Source organism: Balearica regulorum, chromosome 3, assembly GCF_011004875.1.
Source record: "Balearica regulorum gibbericeps isolate bBalReg1 chromosome 3, bBalReg1.pri, whole genome shotgun sequence".
Classification (NCBI taxonomy): Eukaryota; Metazoa; Chordata; class Aves; order Gruiformes; family Gruidae; genus Balearica; species Balearica regulorum.
Genome location: NC_046186.1, coordinates 120869571 through 120888440, shown reverse-complemented (window position 1 = coordinate 120888440; position 18870 = coordinate 120869571). Strand labels below are relative to the sequence as shown.

Below are 18870 nucleotides of genomic sequence, written 5' to 3'. Positions count from 1 at the left end.
CGTTCCTTACATGCGTCTCAGTATCGGCAACATGTAATGCTGGAGCAATGCGAGCATTATGCTCCTCTAGACCCAGTACCAGTTTCTTTCCGGAGTGTGAGAAGAGTAACGCAATTAAAGACTCACTAAAGGAAGCCTAATTCTTAACATGAAGTGTTTCAACTCTCCAACCTTAATATAATCTTTACATTTAGCAAGTTGGGCATATTATTCATATAACTCTATTGTACTGTATAGCTCCTGTCAGAATTACTGCTGATCTCCAGGAGAAAGTTGTGCTGATTTAGCCTTCTTGAGATTTTAAATGAGTTTTTTCACAGCAGTGCAAAAAATACGGAGATTCATACTTCAGTTGATGGCAAGCTTCACTGTGTCTTACATTGCTTGAGGTCAGCTGTAAATCCAAATAAACCATTCTTTTGATATGTTTATAAAACATACCATATGAAAGCTTAGGTGGTGGTGATATAGTAGCAATAATTAAAAAAATAATTCTGAAAGGAGCTTTGCAGAATGGCTTGCAAGATGTTTATGAAACTGATGTAAAAAGTACCTTCAGTAGGGCATCATACCTGTCAGTGGAAAAGGCTTTCCCTCAAGGTACAGCAAAGCTGGCAAAGCAGAAAGGGAATTTCTGACATAACACTTGTGAGACAGATTGTTATTTTGGTAAACAAGCATCTTAGACCTGGCTGGTTTAGCACAATGAACGGATGTAAATAAGCAAGATTTTCCAAGAAGTTAGATTACACTGCAAAAAGAACAGTGGCAGATCTGCAGGTACATACATTGTACCAACAGTAGGATATACTGAAAGTAGCCAAAACTTGCTAATTGAACAGTATTTAAATTTTTGAGCAAGTTGTTAATTTCTCACTGATAGGATGACATTTTTGTCAGAGGTGGGTTAGTGGGTGCTGCAAGAAAAGAGTCGCAGGAAGACAGAGAGGGTAGAATGGGCTCCATCATTTCATGATGACTAAATAGAAAACTGAATAAAAAGTTTTAGGCTCAGTGTATGTAAATGCATTGGTACATTGCTGCTGCATGCCAGCTGAGGTCATGGCCCACTGTTGCAAAGTAAAAATTCAGTTTTGGCAAACTGAATAAAGTTCATTTTTTCCTTTTTAAAAATCAGCAAGTGCTGATGTACAGCCTGTGGAAGAAACAAAAGGTGATCTCCGCCCCCCCCCCCCCCCCCCCCGACCCCAGCCAAGATGCTGGTGGCTGCCTAAACGTTACGGAGCTAACAAGCTGCACCAGCGGGTACCACATTTATAATCCATTCTGGCTGTTATTTTAAAGGGCTCTGAGAAAGCAGATTACCAAATTCCTCGGAATTTCAACCTTTCATGTTATTAGGTTCTCGATATCTGTCACGCTGCTGAGGCATGGTGAGAATGGATAATACTTAGCACTCTGCCTCCTCAACCCTTGGTAATAGGGATTTGGCTTGTCATTCTGGCTCTCCTCTCCTAATCATCTTCCATTCAGTATTACTGTGTTGAACCCCCATCAGTCGGGGTTCAGCCTCCTTTGTCCACTTGTTACACTGCCCAGTGAGCGCTTTTACACCTTCCCCACGCTGCCCCGCGCACCAGGGGCAGATCCTTGGAAACTTCCTTGAAACTGCCCCATTGCTCCACTGAGAAGTTTCCTGTGCCCTTCTGCCTAGAAGCAGTTGACAGTATCTGCGTTATAACTTATCTATTGTGGTAGTGAGCAACAACTTTTTATATTTCTTGATTCTGTCTGCCTCTGTCCATGGATAGGCTCTTGTCTCGTACTTGGAGGGAGAGCCCTTGGAGCAGGACTCTATTTTCATTGTATTTGTATGCCAGATAGCATTGAGAGGTCCTGGCCTGACCTGGGTTTGTAGTCCCATCTAAAGGGACTGGGAAGAAATAGGAATGATGACATGAGGCTGATTCCACTGCCACTGTGCGAGGGTGAGCATGAAGACATCCACAGCACAGACATCTCCTCAGTCTGGCCAAGGCTTGCTCTGACTTTGTGTCCCAGCAGTGGAACGGGAAAAGAAGGTTGGGTATGAGTGTAGGACCATGCTGCTGGCTAAAGGCCATGCAGATGTCGTCATACTTTTTAAAACACTTACTAATTTTTATTCTGTGTTTGCAATCCTGTGTATTATTTGTCCTGATTTTGCTGTCTGATGCAGAACTTGAAAATGAGATGTGATCTCCTTGGGAGTTTTCCTGTTAAATATTTTTTAAAAAAAGAATAATGTGTTCCATACTGTCCTCTCTGGACACTTACAGCAAGGACAAGCTATCATCTACCTGGTATCTCAGCAGTGCAAGTTGGCTGAAATCTGCCCATTGTCCCGTGTTTTGTGAACTACGCAAGGTGTTATTTTGCCAGTCCGGTTAAATCAATTGAGAGTTTCCCATCCAAAGACTGTCGCTGCAAATCCTGTGAGAGCTCGTTTGGCTCTTTGCAATGTGTTGAGGTTCCCAGAGCCATCCCTTGAGCCTGTTGAGCAATCATGTTATTTTCTTCAATGAAATGTTCAGGAAGAAATGTGTTCATGAATAAAAGCCTGACATTTCAACATCTGCATCTGGAAGGAAACACAGCCTGGGTAGTCATCATTTGGTTGTGAAAGGCACACTCATTATTTAAATCATATGTGCTCTCCATGTTCAGAAGGGGCCCACTGGGCATGATTCAAGGCCTGCTGGAACAAAGAGGAGTTTCTTTATTGACTCAGTGGGCTTTGGATTAGGCCCTAAATTGACAGGAGGAACCGAGGCTGAATTACCATTCTCTGGAGAGTTTGGGAATGCTGCACAGTGGTTAGATTTTCGTGCTGCCAAAATGAAATGGCCACTGCTGAAGAAAACTGAAAGGTTTGTGGAATAAGGTCTTTAGGGAGAGTTGTCAATCTTGTAGGTGTGGATAGGTGACTGCAGTATAAGTGAAACCTTCTTTTCCAGAGTCTTCTGGAAAAAAGAGTCTTCTGGAAAAGTGTATTCTTTGACAGCCAGACCCACAGGAGGAGTTACTAAAGATAAGCTTGATATTCCTTAATAGTTTAATTTCTGGTGCAACCAAATCAAAACATTTTGGAGGCGAGGGGAGGCATTCGTTAATTAACAATAAAGATTCTGTGTCTTGCCCGTAGGAATTTGATGAGTACACCGCAACTGGGAGCAAAGCATAAAATGTGTTTTGTTTGGTCCCATTTACTCTATCACTACGTTTTCAGGGAAAGGATGAGCCTTGGGCATCTTCCTCACATTATTTGATTTGCACTGCCCTCAGCCGGTGCGTTTGAGCTATGCCACCAGAGTCCTAGCAGTAGGGCGCACCAAAGCAGCCTGTGAAGGGAACTGAAGTCATGCTATTGCAGTTAGGCTCCTGTGCCGGATCCTCCCAGCTGCGCTGCCGCAGTACATGCACTGCGATGCGTTCAGAACAGATGGAATTTGCTGAACAACCCTTGCTGCCACAGTGCATGACAATCTCATCGATTTTCATGCATGGTTTCTTCACCCCGTGCGTGCTGTTATGTGTTCGCTTCTCAGAGCAGGTGAAAGTTGTCTGAAAGTCATGCAGGGATCCTGCATCAGAGGGAGTTTGAATTCACAGCCCCAGGGCGGTGCCGCAAGCATGGGACCATCTCTTCAGAGTAGTTTGTGATACTATACCCACACACTGAGCACACCACGATGCTCTTTTCTCTGTGCTGTTACCTCTCCTGTGATTTCCAAACACTGAGTGCCCAGCAGCTGCAAAGGAAGAGTTTTTGTTTGGGCAATAAGAACTTATCAGTGCTGAGGATGGATGAATCCCTCGAGACAGTGTATTTGATTTGTTCTGTGATAAAAAACACGTCTGATGTAGTCGTCTTTAAGCAGAGCTACTTTCACATCTTTCTCAAATTTATCGCTGGTATTTATAACTTGCTTCAGCCAGTAATTATCTTCTGCTTAAAACTTTTCAGGAGAAGCAGAGATTGAAAGTGACGATGATGATGACTACGATGATGACTGTAAAAAGTCGTCGATGGATGAAGTAAGGGTGTAGATGTGTCTTATGGTGATGGGTTGATTCCAGCAGTTGTGGGTTGGCTTGAGTTACCAGGAGTGGGACTACCATCTAGTGGAGAAAGGGAGGCAGAGCACTGGGAAACACCACCAACTTTCTGAAGTTGGTTGTTAATTGGTTTGGAAGCACATCTTTGCTTTGTTTATTTATATTTTCATTTACTGAAGAATAAGAATTAATAGCACCACAGCTGATCTGTTTTACACAACTGCTTATGATGTATTTAGCATTGTTGGAAGAAAAACTCGACATTGAAAACTTAGAGCTATATTTATTATTTATCCAACAGGACTGATAAATGTGCTCAGCGCTATGCATATGTAAAAGTAATGCAGTCCCTTCCCTAGGAGCTGTGTGAAGAAAAATAAATAAATACAGCAGTTTAATTAAACATTTAAATTTTATAGCAAATTTTCTTTGTTAGTATGTGAAGCTTTGTGAGGCATTGACATCACAGTAGAAGCTATCACAGTCGATAGAAAACTGGGCTTTGGTATTTGTGACATCTGATGGCCACCATGGATTTTGACAGGTCAAAACTGCAGCATTTTCCCTTCTCTGTCCTAGGGTACTGCTGGAAGCGAGGCCATGGCCACAGAAGAGATGTCTAACCTGGTGAACTACATTCAGCCTGTGAAGTTTGAGTCATTTGAAGTATCAAAAAGTAAGTAATCTAAGCATGAGCAACATCGTATACTGGAAATTACCTAGCAAGTGTTTGGAAAAAAGTTCTGGAGAAATGCTACTTGGCTTCCTCTCAGTTAGATACAGGCTCATGGACAGAAAATGTTCCCTTGGTATCAAGCCAAATAATTCCATATTTATTTTGAAACCTGCGTTAATCTAGAAATCAAACTTCATCAACAGTACACATGCTACCATTTCAAAAACATTTTTTGAAAACATTCTATTTACATTGTCTTCGTTGTCCGTGACTGAAAAGTAACTTAAACGGTTTGACAAAGGTGGTCATAAATATTCCTTTGGATTGAGCAAGTGCTTTATAGTTTGCCTCTGCTACTTTTATAGAGGATTCAGTGTAAGCAGAACGCCCTTCCCCATATGCAAATTCACTCTTTCCTACCTCTGTGTATTGTATAGAAAAGGCCATAATTTCATCCCCCACTGGCTTTTACAGAAGATGCCTTGCTAGGCATGCACTTTGTGGCATCCTCAATAAACACTGCAGCATCTTTTCCTTTCTTGGTGCAGAACCCCCTGCTGCTTGCCTGCCCTTTTTCACTTTGTTTTGACAGGTTGCAATATGCTCTTGGAGCATTTTAGTTAAAGAAGTCTATAGCACTTTAATTTATTATGGATTTGTGGAGGCCTTGGCAGAGGACAGTAATTGGTGCCTAAGTCCATATCTGTACACAAGATTTTGCATTTACTCATGATGAATAATAAACATGTAAGAAGTTATCGACCTGTTCATTTGTATATGGGTATTTATACAGACATACACACGAGCAGTCACAAAATCATGCAGAGAGCTGTGCTTGTTCCCCGTTGTAGTGTCCCCTTGGATGTTTATAATCTCCTCTAGCTCTAATGAGAGTTAGAGGAACACAGTGGGAAGGAGATATTCCTTCTGGAAAGGCAGCCATGTGAATCCTAGCAGGAAAAGTTGATGCAGCTGTTATAAAATTGTTTTGTGTAGATTTCTTCTGTTCACATGCCTGTGCCTTTCTGAGTTTTTTCTTTTGTAAAGAACTGCTGACATCCAGATTTTTTTCTCCTAAGTCTTGCTGTGAGCTTTGATCAATCATACTGCTTCTGTGAACTCATAATGTTAAGGAATTAATATTTCTGATGTTTGTGTCGAAAAAAAAGTTGGGTGATAAATGTGACCAGTTTGTTAAAGCAGTGGCCTGACGTGGTAAATGTTAAGACCTGGTTAAAGCAGTGGGTGCTATAGCATGCCTTGTGCATTCTGGTCTTAGTCCTGGCCTGGACTCACTGCAGGACCTTCATTAAATTCAGCAAAGATGAGCTGAATAAAAAAGGAGTTAGATGAGCATTGTTTTTTAATTTGCTGCCTATCCAGTTGTTGCCCCGATTTTATTTTTGTTCACCTGACCATTGTCATCTTTTATACAGTTTCATCATTTCAGTGTTACAGCATTTTTCTAATTTAATATTTTCTAATTCAGAATTTGTTTTGATTTGTGATCCTTGCCTCCATGGTGATAACAGTACCTCACTGCTGCTGTCTCTCACACATTTTAAAAGTGCATTTTCTGGTCTTGCATCCAACTTGTTAACAGAAATATTGAATAGCACTGGATCTGTAACAGTCCCCTGGTTGCTCTCACTAGAGAAGTTCCCTCTCTCTGGCAGCAAGTAGCTGTAACTGGGGTTTTTCTCAAGTTTTTCAGACAGTTTTTCAATGAGTTGTTTGTCCACTCCGTAGTGACTTTCTCTTGATAAGATAGCACGGTGTAATGTATCACAAGAGAGAAATCTCTCTCCTACACAGTCTTTTCTTCAAAGGGCAGGTTTCTTAATCCTCTCCAGATACTGCAAGGAAATAATTGTTCTTAATTTAATTAGGAGTTTGATTAAGCCCCGGACATTTAGTAACCAAGTCATTTAACAGCTACCAGTTCTGGTTTCCTGCAGATGCTCTACTTTAAGATAAGACTGAGATACGGTCTATTACTACAACGAATTCTAGCACCTGAATTCTAAATGGAATAAAACCACTATATATATGTGTGTTGGTAGTGCTATCCCACTAGTAAAGGGGAAGATTGGAATAAGAATAATCTCAGTGACTTTATAAGGAGCTGAGATGGGGGTGAACTGGCTGGAACAGAGTCTGGAGAAAGAGAGGATGTTGCATGTTGGAAAAGAAGAGGAGCAGTAAGAGAGCAACCTCTAGGGAATGGCAGGAATCTTTCGCCATTAGGAGATAAGAGCTATGAATAATGGCAGTAGCATGATGGTTGCTAATTAGAAATAAGGACCACAATAAAGTCTGAGTCCCAGCTCTCCTAGAGGGAGAGAATCACTTTTGGAATGCCTCAGTCATCCTATGACTTTTCAATGTACGCTGAAAATAGTTTGTAGTTCACAAGCCGGCAGCACATTTTCTCTCACGTTGGCCCAAACAATCTAGCTCCTGACTTCTCTGGAGCCACTGCTTCCTTTCTGGCTTCCTCTAAGGAAAGTGTCCACCTGTTTCTGTCCTGCTTCTCTCTGCAAGACAAGTGCTTTTGTTCAGTTTTATCCATCTCCTGTGGCTTCGCAGTTTGACTTTGAGGAGCCGGCCAGGCTGTCCTCCTGGCCATCCCTGGATTACTGCAGCACAATTACTTTTAAAACCGGCTGAGAGCAAGCCTCCGCTCTGCCTTATTATTTGCTTTCAATAAAGTGGTGAGGCTAGGGAGTTCATGTTTCAACACAGGCGCTGTTTACTTCATTTTTAAAGAGAGCAGTGCTGACATATCTAGTGGATATGACCTCCCAGCGCTGTGGCCCCTTCTAGGCAATCTACGCAGCTGATTGTGATGAAATGGGAAGCTGTTATTTTACAGGAATCCTTACCTTCTCTACAAAAATGTAAAGGAAAAAATACTGAAGCTAGAAGGGTCTTGACTTAGGCTCTCTGCTACGTCAGGCAAAGGTGAGTAACAAATGATACACAAATTAATGTTTAGTCCTACTGAGTTACAAGCCTAGGAGGACCTTTTCACCACTGTCAGGTCAGAAAGTTTGACCAAATTAAAGAGGTCATAGAAGCTCTGTATTAGTCCAAGACTGGGTCTGAAGACCTGCTGGGACACAGGAGTGTACCTTCAGGCTTGATTAGATAGCAGTGTTTCCATGACTGTTTGAGACAGATGTGACCTTACCCTGACATACTGAAGATAACGAGAACCGCTGTAGGCACAGCTAGCGCGCTGCTTAGTTTAATCTGATACGGACATTAGTTATTATTGCTTCAAATTGGCTCAAAGCCCTTCCATCTGCCTGCAAAGACAATCTAGAGATCCAGCAGAGCTCTTTGTGTTCCCCACAAAAGCTGCTGTAATGCCTCTGCATCACACCTGTGAGCTTTGGGCTCTACCTCTCAAATACATCAACATGGTATGTTGCAAGTGAACATGAGACATCTCTCCCTGTGCACTGACTTTCTGTTGCCTGCAGCTGGTACGGTAGCAATCTCAGGCAGTACCAATGCCCTTGATTTGGGCAGTGCTAACGTGAGTTCAGATGGAGCTCTTGAGTACGTGCAGACTGAGCTTGCTGCCATCAGCAAACGATTGTCTATGTAAATTCTTTGAGATAGAGGTGAAATGAGCTGGTGAATAGTAGATGGGATAAGGGGACTGAGACTGAACCGGTTGTTTGCAGCTCGTGTATCACATATGATGTCACACTCTAATGTGTCACTGTTTTTATTTCCTCTTTAAATTTTCAGAACGCAACAAAAGTTTTGAAATGTCTTCCTTTGTGGAAACCAAAGGGCTTGAGCAACTTACGAAGTCTCCCGTGGAATTTGTGGAGTATCCTTGACTTTCAGAAAGCTGCTCTCGTAGCCTTTCTATATCTGAGTTCTGTTACAGGGCTTTATTGAAATTTGGAGACAGGAGCAGGGGAAATATGGAACCAAATGAAATTTGTAGATCTGACTGTCTTCCTAGATGAATTAATTGGCCTGAGTTCTGATGAGCTAATTTAAAAGCTGGCATGAGTCCTTGTGCTGTGGGCTAGGACTAGAGGGAATAGGCATAAACTACATATTGAAGATCTGATACTTTGTATTCTCGTTGTTAAATTTATCATCCTATATGAGGTGGTAGGAGTTATGGTGAGCAAATTGTCAAAATGTGGCTGACTTGGTTTTTTGCAAAGTCATATGAGAGAGCTTGCTTTCCCATCATACCTCCAGTTCTAAGAGCACTGAGCTGTTTTATTGCCATGCAATTCTAGTTTTTTCCTTTTTTTTTTAATAACTTCTAAAGAAAAGCAAAGGAACGTTCTGTTTAGACCTTTTGATGTTTCTTGATGTCTCTCATCATGGCTGCAGTTAAGAATGAATGGTCAAGATAAAATAGCGCCTTAAAGAAGATTAATGGAAAGCTATTTCCACAGATAACCTGCAGCATGTTCTCATCTCTGAGATTTGTAGACTCAACTGTAAGAAGTGCACGTTCATCAATTCTGTCTGGTTTTAGAGGCCAATTCTAATGCACGTTCCAGAAGAGCACTTTTAGCTGAGCACCTCTCCCCCCACCAGAGGAAGATTCACTGTTTACAGCTTAATTGGCCTCTATAAATGCAATCTTAGGAAAATCCCAAATTAGTAACCATAATGATAAATGGAATTTTGTGAATGCCATCTTTTTAATGCATATGCCTGTGCTATTTCCTTGTTTATTCTGAGTACTCTGTACAGGAACAAACAACACTTTTAGTTACCCCATATTTATGATATCTCCTACAAAACTGTGGACCTCTGGAAGTGTTACGATTGCATAAATCTGATAAGGAACCCACTGCCATTCTGTAAAGGCCACCTGCATTTAAATATTGCAGTTGCACCTCTCTGTAAAGTGATTTTTTTCACACATACTGTATCTTAACTACTTACCGTTTAGATACAACAAAATGCAGCTAAGCCGAATTTACCCAAAGGGAACACGTGTAGATTCTTCAAACTACATGCCACAAGTCTTTTGGAATGCTGGCTGCCAAATGGTTGCTCTTAACTTCCAAACTGTAGGTAAGTTATTCTGGTCTCGAAATTTTGTAAGCTGTATGTGTCCACTTACCTGATAAAGTTTCTGATTTGTAGGTAGGAAAGGCTTTATGCATCTAAAGATGTCTAGTGATTGAATGATACTACAGAGCAGTTAATTAACATTTTTAACACAGTTGTTTGGATTTTTCTTAACTAGGATTATTCATAATTACCATGCTGTAGCTAGATTAATACACATACATAGCGTCCTCCAGGTTGTCATCATTTATAAGTGGATACCATTGAGCAGCATTTGAGATCTGGCAAGGATTTTTTTCCCGTGTCTTCCAAAATCTCAGTATGTCAAGACATAAGGGACATAGACAGCAAATTCCACTTAAAGTCAGTGTTTGAGAAGTAGGCGTTTGGGCTCCTAGATGCAGAAGTCACTTTTGAAATAAGATGCGTTGTCTTCCAAGGCGCTCTCTGTTCTGAAGCAAATATATTTCCAGCTACTGCATCCCAAGACATAACCTGGCCATGTCCTGCCTCTGGGCACATGGTACCATGGATGACTCCCTTTTTCCTTTCCCATGTACACACGACCCTTGCATGGAAAACAAAACCCGACACAGGCTGGGAGTCCGCAGAGTAATGAAAACCTCTTTGGGCTGGTTTCAACCAAGCATCAGGCACGCAGTGTCTGATGTTAGAAGGTGTTAGAAACATAAGTACTCTGCTGGGTCAGGTACAATACAACAGTACAATGAGTCCAACACTGAGGGACTCAAAACCCTCAGTATCAAGGCTTCTTTTAAAATTTGAAAATGTTATCTATTGAGTAGTCTCTGAAAGATGTCTTACAGATGTCTTTTCGTGTTGAAAGAATCCGAGAGGGTGGCTGCGATCACATCTGAAGGCTCTAAAGCAACGTGTGCCATAGTTTACTTTACAGTTGGTTTGAGATTACAATAAATAGTATTATTTTATTGCTTTTTTAAATGGTTATCTATCCAGAACATAATTCGTATCAATATTTTTAACACCTAGATTTGTCTATGCAAATAAACATGGGAATGTACGAGTACAATGGCAAAAGCGGATACAGGCTAAAGCCAGAATTCATGCGAAGACCAGACAAACACTTTGATCCATTTACTGAAAGTATAGTGGATGGAATAGTAGCGAACACCCTGTCTGTCAAGGTATGTACGTAGGTGGAGGAAATGCTCACGTGACTACTGTCAGAGCATAGATACAGTTCTGTTGTACAGTGGCCTAGCAAATGACCATACTAAGTCAAGAAAATAAAACGCATTTCTTTTCATGGAGTGACATTTCATTTGTAAATTGCAGAAGATCTTCTGCCTCACGTGTCATATTGTAGGATAAATAAATGTATTTTTATTGTATGTATTCTTTTCCATAGAAGTAATTGGGAAGTGAATAGATTTAAGAGTAGTTTGGCTGTGTTTTTTAGTAACAAAGAGCTGAATTTAAAACACGCCGGTATGAAGTAGTAGGTTGCACTGGAATAGCTAGAACAGTACACTGTTTAGTATAAATAAATTTTCTGGTTCCCTATAAGTTCTCCAGCAGAACTGTGGAACCATAAATGTCAGCTGTAATTCATTGCCAACTTGCTTTTCTTGGTTCCTTTTTAAGGACTTCTAATGAAGTTCAAGGACCGCCAGGAATCTGCACATTGAAAACTACTTGTATGAATGTTTAGAGGGATAGATTGCATTGGCTATGACAGGATCACAAATTTATAGTTGGTATATCTCTCATTATAAAAACATAAACGTTCTGAAATCCTGTTATTCCTTTAATGGACTTGTCCATTAGAACAGCATCTGTATTATAGAATCCACCTGCAAAATATCCTCTGTTTTCATTGAGACAAAACAAGTATTTCCTCTTAGGCTGCAGACACAAGCATAGCAGAGCAGCGCTGGGAGGGATATGAATTAAGTAATAATCTGATGGCATGCACAGTACAAAAACATGCCCTTTTGTGGTGACCTGTAATGACGGAAGCTTTCAGGTCCTGCTGTGGGTTTAGAGGCACTTTCTTCTGCAATAAAGTAAATGGAGGTGGAAGTCATTCAATAGCTATTAGGAGATGCACAGCATTTTTAACAGGAATGAGCATCCAGGGGTCATGAGACAGCTGTCAGAGGTCAGTTTTTTCTGCCTGCTTGGTAAAGACTCTGCTGCTTATGTCAATGCCCGTACAGAGAACCGATTAAGATTTGCTTTAGGCAAGTCTCGATTTGTTAAGGTACAGTGACACTGCTACATATTCCTGTGCCTCTTCAGTTTTATCAATTAATTGCAGGCCTTTCTTTAACTTTTTAAAGCTGAGAGTTCTGTTTCCTGTTAGAAATAAAAACTACAAAAGATCACCTATTTTATAGTTGTCTTGTTTTCATAATGAAACTCCTCACCCTCTGTGAAGAGCCTTTATTAGAATACCAACATTTTAGCTCATTTTTTCCCTCACAATTAAAAGCATACCTAGTTTCTCTGCTGCTTATACCTCTTTTCTTCCAGCATTATCTTTTGAATCTGTTGTTGAAACTGGATAGAAATTAGAGTTCTCAAAGATACTGTGTTGTGGAAATAGGCAGCCAGATTGACGAATGAGATCCAAACAAGTCTTCCTGCTGAGGGACAGGCAACAGCATGATCTCAACCACATTATCACTCACAGGGGAATTCAGGACCACAGGATCACAGGAAATCAGACCTTATAAGTCGTTTTTCTATGTCTGCAATATTAAACAGTGTTTTTTTGTTTATTGTGGTTTTGGTTTTGTTTTGGTTTTATTTTAAATGCATACTATCTGACCATTAATGAGAATTATCCATCTGCATTTCAGCCACTCATTTCCTAAACCACCCAAGTGGTCTCTAGTGATCCTCCTTTGTTTTGGTTGTAGATAATTTCAGGCCAGTTTCTTTCTGATAAAAAAGTCGGTACCTACGTAGAAGTTGACATGTTTGGCCTACCTGTGGATACAAGAAGAAAAGCTTTGAAGACCAAGACCTCTCAAGGCAATGCAGTTAATCCTGTCTGGGAAGAGGAAACCATAGTGTTTAAGAAGGTCGGTGCAACACTTGCTTTCCAAACCTGCCTTGTGCTTGTTTTATCACTGTCCAATAGAGTAATTCTGCAGAGCAGTGAAACTTTGCATTTGTTAGAAAGAAGATAAAGAGATTCCAAACAGTTGTTTCTTGAACTGTTTATTGTTAACCACTTTTGCTGTAATTTTGCTACTCTTGTCATGCCAGCTCCTACTAAAATAAATGAGTTTCAAGTCACCTTGATTCTTTCACTGACACAGCTGGAAACAGCAGACAGGTGGATAGACTCAGGAATGAGCCAGCGCAGATCCCAGAAGCAGTTTAGCTGAATTACCATTTTGCCTTGGCTGAACAGCCCTGCTGAAATGCAGATCCTGTTAACCTGCAAACAAGATGATGCGAATAGAGCTATAACAATCTGGCTGTCCAAGCTAGCACATTCAAAGCAATCTGTTATCTCCACTTAGCGCTAGATTGTGCTGTATAAAAACAACCTAGGTGATGAAACTATGTAAGTCTCATCTGCTTGAAATGAGATGTAGGCTCCTGAGTTACTCATGCAATCTGAACAGTATTACTCAGATTCAATTCTCTAAACTTTGAGGGAGCAGAAAATACTGAGCAAGTTTTAGGACTGTGCAACTTGAATGTCTTCTTGTGCTTCACGATATATTTGGCAGCCAGTTTTCGAACAGGATTTCTTGGGTTTGCTTATTGAGCACTCTGGTTAAGTGGCTCCTGAGTCTCCAGGTGTTCGTAAAACAATTTCTTTCTTATTTCTCTAGGCAAATGTAGTTCACAGAGACATTTATACAATTGGTACTTGCAGCCCTGCTTTCTAGGGAGTACAGCCCTTTTCCCTGAATATTTGGCCTTCTGAATGACTTTCCTTTGGCAGCCTGCCAGAGCTTAAGTTTGGAAACATCACTAGCATTTTTCTTCTGTAATGAACTTCTAATTAGTGTACTTCATTTCTCTATTTAGTTAAGGATCGTGCCTGACTGCCTCTGTGCTCAGAGAAGCATAGATTACTATTTTTAGTAATGTTGAAAATAAATTAGAGAAACTTTTCATTTTTGGATTGTTGCCCTTTTTTTTTTTTTTTTCCCCTCTCCATTCTCTAGATAAATTTTAGCCTATGTTCTGAAAAAATCCGTATCTGTGCCCAGGTTAAAAATATGTGTATTTGTATATTTGCATTAAGAAAATGCGATGAATGATGCTACATTTTTTTTTAAAGTAATATTAAAGATTCCTATCTTAGTAGGGTAGTTTAAGTAATCTTTTTTTATTTCTCGTTTTCTTTTTTCACTCTTTGGCCTTCTTTCTCATGTAGTGCCAAGAAAGCATCCAATGCCAGTGAACATCCTGCCTGATTAAACGTCTTTAGCCCAGCCAGTGAGCGTACTACAGCACTGGAAAATTCTGCTAGGGTTGGCATGGTTCATGTAATTCATACATTCACACTCTGCAAAACAGGTTGAGTTGCTTGTTGAGTTTTCAACACTAATATGCCTATCAGTGATTTTTCTCAGAAGTAACTAATCCCATTGGCACAAACACAAAGGAAAAAAAACCAACCATGTAGGACTGTGAGTAATAAGCAGAAAACAGAGTGACATTCAAGTGTGATAGGAGTCTAGCTGCCAAAGTCCTTTGTATCATATTGAAAACGTAGGGTCAAATTGCTGGGTTCAACATACTACACACACATCCCATGTCAAGTTTGGTGATTGAAAAATGTTCCTATGAGAGTTATTTTGACACACAGGTGCATACACTCTGACCTCTTATGTGGTAAGACCTTCCTATGGATGTGTAGATGTTACTGTCTGCTACACTGAACCTTCTCTTTCTGTCTGCTGTGTTTGGAAGGAGCTGTTTCATCCAGAGCAGAAAGTTAATAATGCAACAATATTGCCCTTTAGGTCGTTTTACCTTCCCTGGCATGTTTGAGGCTAGCAGTGTATGAAGAAGGAGGGAAATTTATTGGTCATCGGATATTACCAGTCTCAGCAATTCGACCAGGTAAACTTTTTTCTGCATTGAGATGGACATTATGTACTGAAAAGAAGCAGCAAGCCAGAATCCCAATGCTGTAAATCAGCAGCCACTCTGCAGATTTATAGCAACTGGGATATTGAATAATCTATCTCAACTTTGAAAAGGAAAATACCGTATTTCACCAGAAATTTTAAGTTGTAATGAACCAGGAAAGCCAATAGAATTAAGCATCAGAGGCATGGTTGGCACTTGGTGATCTCCAGTAGATAACTGCATGTTTGCAGTTTCATGCTAAAAAGTGCAATTGTACACTTCTAAGCGGAAAGAGGGCAGCAACAGCCAATTTTGATGTCATCTTTGTGAGAATGGGAGATGGCTGGAAATGAAAGCAAAATATGCTCCTCTAATGTAATTTTTACATGCATGCAAGGACTGACCTATATGCAAGCTGTCGTACCTCTGCAAAACCTTTAAATCAACCCAAAATTACTTTCATCTTTATTGATGAAAATTAAAAATAATAAAAAAAAATCATTACTGGTATCTTCCAACTCATATAGTTATTTCTGTTGTAATTAATGGCCATTTAACTGAAAATTGTCTTGTGCAACCACTCAGCCCTTATTTTCCAGGCCAGAGACTTGTTAAAGATCATGTTTCAGAAAGATGCAGTGACATTGGCATTTTGAGCAAGAACAGCCTTCAACTTCAGCGCCAGCTTTTCCAGGGAGGGGAGGGGAGGAAACTAAATTAGGGCAAGCATATGGGCCATAAACATGCTCCCAGCTTCACTCACACTGGAAAAGGAAGACTATCTGTACCTACTCTGTACCTTAAGTTAGCCAGTCCCAGCAGTGGCACAAGACTCACATATCCTTGTATCTAACAGTTGTCGTCCATATTATTCCTGGAGACCTGATCTCAGGTAACGTATAAATCAGGCCCTTCTCTTGTGGCAGGTGATGTCAGGGCTCTTCTAAGATCTCCAAGCCGTTTTGTCTTAACCGGTGTGGGTCGCATGGCCTCTGTGCAAGTGCAAAGAGATTAGCCATGGGAGGTGGCTGCTGGGCAGTGGCCAGTTGTCATTTCTCCTTCCCTTCTCTCTACCCTGCTCTTGGCCATGCATCCCTGGCCATTCTGCCAATCTCCACCCCTTTTCTGTGAGCCAACTCAGCTTATCGATCCAGCCGAAAACTCTGCACTGTTTTCTTCTGGCTTAATGGGTAGAATTGCCGCCAAGCTCCAGAGGAAGATAGGTGATTGGAGAGGAGAAAGGGGCATGGGAAGGATTTCCCTCTTTTGGTGAAAGTGAACTCTTGCCGGCTGATCCCCTTTCATGGCACTCGCCCTTCATGCAGCACAGAGTCCATTCAGCAGAGCACTGAATTATGCACCTGCTTTTAAGCTTGTGACTTTTAGAACAAAGGCCACTGCATTAAATCATACAAGAAGTTTTGAGAGATGGACGCACAAGCCTATCTTCTGTCCTTTTGACTCCAGTAACCGTTTGTTTACAGGATGTGATGGAGAACAGCAGGATGATTTTAGTTTGTGTACATGCTGAAAATTTGCTGGAGGAGCTTGAGGGAACTGAGAAACCTTTGTAATATGTAATGTCTCTCTTTTTTGAGACATTATTGAAAACTATATCACACTGTCACACAAATCCACAGAATTACCATTATTCCTGAAGCAAGGATTTAACCATCACTTGGAGAGGGAGTTGCTCACATCAGCCAAGTGAGGATCCCCCCCAGATAAGTGCATCCTGCTCGTGATTTGTATCTTAACACTTCCTGTATGTGCGACTCCGTAATAATGTCTTAGAAGAATAGCTTCAGCCGTGGGGTGGGAGGCACCAATTTGTGAGGCAGAGGATGCAGCTTTGCAGCACTGTGATGCTGCAACAGTTTGCTGGGACTGAAAGTTCCTTTCTCCCACCTCTACCTGTGCACTTCCATCACTGTCTTTAAACTGGCATTTTGGGCAGCTAAATTGATGAAAGGCTCTTCACAGTTTCTGAAGCTTGCTTTTCTCAGAGTTTAGCTTGCTGAGCTGCCTATCTACAGTCAGAAAAGTCTCGGTGCACAAGAGAGGTGATGGTGGTAGGTGGCTGGGAGAAAGGGCTTGGGGTTGCCCCATCTGTGGTGCCTGGCCATTAACTTGGCTAAGCTGCACTGTAACGTGTGCCCTTACTCTTACAAGACAGCCAGCTTTCAAAACAGCCCAAAACTATTTTTTCAGATGTATTTCTAAAAGGTTGGTCATATGATAAGGATTCATACACACACTTTGTAGATATAATGCCATGTTGTTTGTTTTCTAAATCAGATACTGTGTTGTGGATGGACTATTGTCTCAGTTTTACTTGGCTGTTAAGATTCCTGAGTATTACAAGGGTCATTTTTGAAAATTAAGTAAGAGCTCCAAAACTAAAAAAAGAAAGAAAAATCCAGCCAAATGTAATAAAATAGAATGCATAAAAAATTATAGAAATGACAATTTTTAGCATTATTCACATGTGTAAAAATAAAGTGAAAATACTATTTTAAACTGCAGCGTTGTGTGCCTTTCTAACAGTTCTTTGTCTGTATACTTATCTCTGGAACCCTTCAGGTAAATCTTTCCCTACCAGAAGTCCCTGAAGTTGCTTGCTCAGTTGGAGCCATACTACGAATCCCAAACGATACCACAATTACATTGGAAATGCCTGTGGAAGAGTTTGTGTTCTGAACTGGTTCTTTCTTATTTTGCAGGCTATCACTACATCTGTTTGAGGAACGAGAGGAACCAACCTTTGACACTGCCAGCTCTCTTTGTGTACATAGAGGTCAAAGACTACGTACCTGATACTTATGCGGGTAATTCTGTGACATTTTCCTTCTCTGAAATATAAAGGTTAATTGAAACGCAAAATGAATGCGGTATAGATGACTTGCCATATTGGGATAACAGTCCTGTGAACAAACCTCTGCGCCTGATGGATCATTATGTCTCATCACTCGTACAAGATGGCCTCATTCACAGCGGCCTGCCTGGGATTTAGGCTTAGGGCCAACTCTTTTATTTTCAGCAGACCTTGTATGACTCTAAAGGAGGAAATACCCCAGGCATTTGCCACTGAAGCACAAATGAAACTTTGCTTATGCGACACGGCAGGATGTAATTGTTTCCTAAGCGAAGGGCCGTGCTTAATATAGAGCACTGTATTTTGGAATCGGCTCTAAACAAAGATAGGTTTAAAGACCACACTGTGCATCTTCACTGAAAACCAGTATTCTGTATAGCTATTTTGATTTCTTTTTTTTAAAAAACAGGATTTTTACTTATGTTTCTCTGTGCCTCAAGCATGAGGATCCTAGTTGGCTGATGCTGTAGGCTTTGAAAATCCATCATAAAACACCGTGCAGAAAATGCACATCCACGAGACCCAAGCACAAACTCAAAGAGGGTTCGTGTTAAGAGTCTTTGCACATGATGGCGTTCTCCCCTCCGCTGTTGTTTCTAAGACATAGGAGTGCCTACCAGCAGCAGATCTGTATGAAAAATACAGTGTCTTTCTTAAAACCTGAGGAGCACTGGAACCATAACATAAGGGGTTTGAAAGTGAAGTATTTCCATTATTTCTAGATGTGATCGAGGCCTTATCCAATCCAATCAGATATGTAAACTTGATGGAGCAGAGAGCTAAGCAACTGGCCGCACTGACTCTGGAAGATGAAGAAGAGGTAAAGAAAGAGGTAAGGGAGATTTCAGAGTCTCCGCAAATTATGTTATAGTATTTAAAAGCACTCGCTTTGCTTAGAAAGACAAACGGTACAGCCGAGAAGCATTGCCCTGTGTGTGGTTTCACTGAAGACAGCGTGTTGTGCATGTGGCAAGTTACTGTTCAGAGGAAAAGAGACGCCGAAAGCTGAATGAAAAACTGTGTTATGTGTACGCTGATTTGCAACTTTGTTATGTAGTAAATGAAATCTTCGTAAGTCATTGGCTATTGTTTTTCAGTGTGAGGCTGA

The 18870-nt window shown here is 40.9% G+C and overlaps 1 protein-coding gene across 5 annotated transcripts in view; it reads left to right on the top strand.

The window, feature by feature from the left end:
- PLCB1 (phospholipase C beta 1) overlaps positions 1–18870 on the top strand; it is a 398789-nt gene that overhangs the window by 301122 nt on the left and 78797 nt on the right. For 3 of the 5 annotated variants that reach the window (XM_075749805.1, XM_075749803.1, XM_075749806.1), the window contains exons 15-23: positions 3968–4038; positions 4639–4735; positions 8498–8582; positions 9678–9802; positions 10811–10965; positions 12706–12870; positions 14779–14878; positions 17611–17715; positions 18485–18594. In XM_075749805.1, the coding sequence (XP_075605920.1) occupies positions 3968–4038; positions 4639–4735; positions 8498–8582; positions 9678–9802; positions 10811–10965; positions 12706–12870; positions 14779–14878; positions 17611–17715; positions 18485–18594 (1013 nt within the window). The remainder of the gene's footprint in view (positions 1–3967; positions 4039–4638; positions 4736–8497; positions 8583–9677; positions 9803–10810; positions 10966–12705; positions 12871–14778; positions 14879–17610; positions 17716–18484; positions 18595–18870) is intronic. The other 2 variants (XM_075749808.1, XM_075749804.1) reach the window with 1 other exon arrangement.